At 37.5% G+C, this 3,384-nt stretch overlaps 1 protein-coding gene across 3 annotated transcripts; it reads left to right on the top strand.

The window, feature by feature from the left end:
* Positions 1 to 300: 300 nt before the first annotated feature.
* LOC109210243 (protein-S-isoprenylcysteine O-methyltransferase B-like) lies at positions 301 to 3,144 on the top strand. 3 transcript variants are annotated; one of them, XM_019373625.1, is made up of 3 exons: positions 301 to 487; positions 1,697 to 1,781; positions 1,901 to 3,144. In XM_019373625.1, exons 2-3 carry the CDS (start codon positions 1,700 to 1,702, stop codon positions 2,485 to 2,487), a joined length of 669 nt encoding a protein of 222 aa, XP_019229170.1. In that variant the 5' UTR covers positions 301 to 487; positions 1,697 to 1,699; the 3' UTR covers positions 2,488 to 3,144. The 3 variants fall into 3 exon arrangements, with proteins under 3 accessions (XP_019229170.1, XP_019229172.1, XP_019229171.1); XM_019373627.1 differs by lacking the exon at positions 1,697 to 1,781 and having other exon boundaries at positions 307 to 487; positions 1,782 to 3,144; XM_019373626.1 differs by having other exon boundaries at positions 307 to 487; positions 1,697 to 3,144.
* The last annotated feature ends 240 nt before the right edge of the window (positions 3,145 to 3,384 follow it).

The raw sequence follows: 3,384 nt of genomic DNA, 5'->3' as shown, positions 1-3,384 counted from the left end.
TTTTTTATCTATTAATATAAAGTTTTTATATGCGTGTGTTTTTACATTTAGTAAATATTCAATATTTACATTCTATCATTTCGTCACATGACTTATCGTTGGTATATTGAATAGAAAAACCTATTCTTTTTTAAATAAATCTTGCTATTTTCAAACATTAAATTTCACAAGGCAGAAGAAAAACAAAATTTACGCTTAATTTCCATAATTGGATACCTATCTATGAGAATAAGAAATATCACTCCACACTGTTCTGCGCTTTTCACTTTCCCCTTTCAGATGCATATGTGCTTTCAAAGTGACTAAACTTGCAAAAAGTTATAGAACTTCGGCTATACCTTAAATGGAGTCCCAAAATCGGCTATTTGTGCACTTGCCTAAGCAACCTAGTCCAAATTAGGAGCCCACTTCAAATCCCCGGGTATTTCCTCTTTGGCCATCCGAATTAGAAACTCCGATCTCTCTCTCCGGCGAAACCGATTTGTAGGTTCGTTCTCTCCCCCTCAATCTCCACTTTTTATTTTATTTACCAATAATCATTCTTGGTAAAATACGAATTAGATCTTTTCCATAAGAGTATTTATATGCACTTTGCTTCTATAAGCTCAGCTCCGATTTTTACTATATTTGTTAATTTTTACGTATTAATTTGCAAGTTTATTTTCTATGTGATAATGGCTCCAAAGTTATGATCTTGTACCTACTAATCAATTTTCTGAAACTTTTTTTTACGAGGGGGTTGGGGGGGGGGTTGGGGGGAGGGGAGGCAAAAAGCACTAGCTGATTTTTCCCCCATGTCTTGGTGGATGGTGTCACCCGATACCTGTTTTGGTGAGAGGTAGCAGGTATACCGTAAAATAGTCGAGGTGTACGCAACCTGGTCTAATGCACCACTGTATCAAAAAAGAAATGATTGTGAGTTTTCAGTTATTACTATGAAATTAACCTTTTATTTCTTTTTTTATACCGATGGTGTTTGGACCAACTTGCGTGAACCTCGACTAATCTGTGGCCTGTGGGGTTGTCTATCCAGCACACAAGTACATGTTTTGTCTAGTGTTGCAGCTGAGATGAACTTGGGATCTGCAGGTTGTTAATCACATGCTGCAACCACTAGACCATTCCCTATGTGATTCATGATAAAACTCAATTCTCGGGCCATTCTGATTATTCAAACAATAAATTTTAATTTTTAGTATAACGTTTTTGTTATGTTGCCTTATCTCAGTTATTCTCCAATACAGACCTTTAGTTGATATTAGTTTGTTAGAGAACGTGATAGTTAATCTATAATGACTAGTTATTTCTCATGATTATTAAGGAATAGAGCTTTAAAAGACAAGTTATTTATTGCCAGAGTGAAAATGTGCCCAAATAAAGCGGAATCGTTACGGATCATTCATATAGTGGATCCTGACTAGTTTGGAGGCGTGGTATGTTGATTGATTGTGTATTAGTGAGGGTACTATCTACAGCTTCGTACTGCCCTCAAAATCCCCTTGATGACATTTGAAGAAAAATTGTGAGAGCTAAGGGATCACTATGATATCTAAGCCTCTGTAGAGTAGTAGATTGTATAAACGGATATTGGAGACAATCCCGAGAATGAGCTTGTGTATAATGCACGTATAGAATCTAAGTTCTGTCATCCCCTTTGATGTCTTTGTTCGTTAATGGTGCCCACATAAATTTGCAGGAAATGTCATTCTTAAAGGATATTCTCATTGGTTCTGAAGCTCATTTTGTGGTGCTAATTGTACAGAGCTCATCAAAATTTTCAGGTGTGGAGTTAAAATTTGCAACATATGGTTTCATGCGTACTAGCCTTTGGTGACTCAGATTGAAATAATTTTTGTATTTCGACGAGAGGTTTGTTTGACTTATTGGTGTGAAATGGCAGAACTTTTTGGATATACAGCATGCAGACAATTATCGCAAATGTTCATTTCAATAATATTCTTCCATGTTTCCGAGTACATTCTGGCACTTTTCATTCATGGGAAGTCAAACGTAACTCTTAAGTCGCTTTTGATAAGCAAACATTATCTACTGGCAATGATATGCTCCTTGATAGAGTACCTCATTGAACTCTATTTCTTTCCTGGCTTAAAGGAATATTGGTGGATAAGTAATTTCGGCCTTGCATTGGTTGTTCTTGGAGAAATCATAAGGAAGCTGGCAATTGTGACCGCAGGCGTAGCCTTCACTCATCTAATAAAGGTTTATCACGAGGAAAGTCATCAGTTGGTTACACATGGGATCTATAGATATGTCCGGCACCCTGGTTATAATGGTTTCTTCATCTGGTCTATTGGTACTCAAATAATGCTTTGTAATCCAATATCAACCATTGCATTTGCAGTTGTTGTGTGGAAATTCTTCTCGGGGAGGATACCTTATGAGGAATTTTTCCTAAAGCAGTTTTTTGGTTCTGACTATGAGGATTATATGAGAAAAGTCCCTTCTGGTATTCCATTTGTGAGGTGATTATTCAACAAATCCTCTTGAGGCCACTATATATATACCCAGTATCCTTGTTTATTGTGGTTTCCTCATCTGATCGTCCGTGCTCAGATAGTCTTCTGAATTCTATACCAACTGCAGCATCTTAGGATGTAGTCTAGGAATTTTATTCTTAGACACTCTTACGATTCTCTGAGATACCACTTCCGAAGTGATGCTTATGTTAACCTCTGTGGAGTGTTTTTGTCTTATTTGTATCATCATGTTTTCATAGTATCATGTTATTGTTAGGTAGCTAGGTGTTCCTAACCTTTGCTCAATATGTTGTTCTTGGTCTTTGATAATTGATAGCCGAGGGTCTATCGGAAACAGCCTCTCTACTCCTCCGGAGTAGGGGTTACGTCTTCGTACACACTATCCTCCCCAGACCCCACTTGTGGGATTCCACTAGGTTGTTGTTGTTGTTGTTGCTCTTTGATAATTGATAGGAGGCTTATAGAGAAGTTATGATCCAACGCATGAGGTAACTTTGCTAGTTCTTTTGACGAGCTGTAAGTTATCTATATTATGTAGTTGTCATGGCTGATGGGTGCAGCTTTTTATCATATTGTTAAGGAGAAAGGTGTTGTAACATTTTCTCTGATTTGACAAATTCACCTCATCTCAATTGTGGTTGGTTTCTTTCTGTTGCCTTTTATTCAAGCATTAGCCATCTCGTACAGCAGTATTACCCACCCCCCCGACCCCACCCCCCACCCCAATTTGTTTGGCTTGATGAGGAAAAGTTGGTCTATCTTTGAGTGAGTTTTGGTCTATCTATTAGATTTTCAGAAACATGGGCCATATTCTGTCTTCAATCTACTAAAAACATTGTGGTAATTGTTTCTCTAGAAGTTTGTCGAAGAAGAATAGCACCGGATG

The sequence above is a fragment of the Nicotiana attenuata genome, unplaced genomic scaffold (genome assembly GCF_001879085.1).
Source record: "Nicotiana attenuata strain UT unplaced genomic scaffold, NIATTr2, whole genome shotgun sequence".
NCBI lineage: Eukaryota > Viridiplantae > Streptophyta > Magnoliopsida > Solanales > Solanaceae > Nicotiana > Nicotiana attenuata.
Note: the sequence above shows the minus strand (reverse complement) of the source record. Positions and strands in the feature narration are given on the sequence as shown.

Excerpts from the sequence above, each read along its gene's own strand:
- LOC109210243 (XM_019373625.1), top strand. The coding sequence starts at position 1,700 with ATGTCATTCTTAAAGGATATTCTCATTGGTTCTGAAGCTCATTTTGTG. Across the intron at positions 1,782-1,900 it reads GAGCTCATCAAAATTTTCAG|AACTTTTTGGATATACAGCA; the intron begins GTGTGGAGTTAA and ends GTGAAATGGCAG.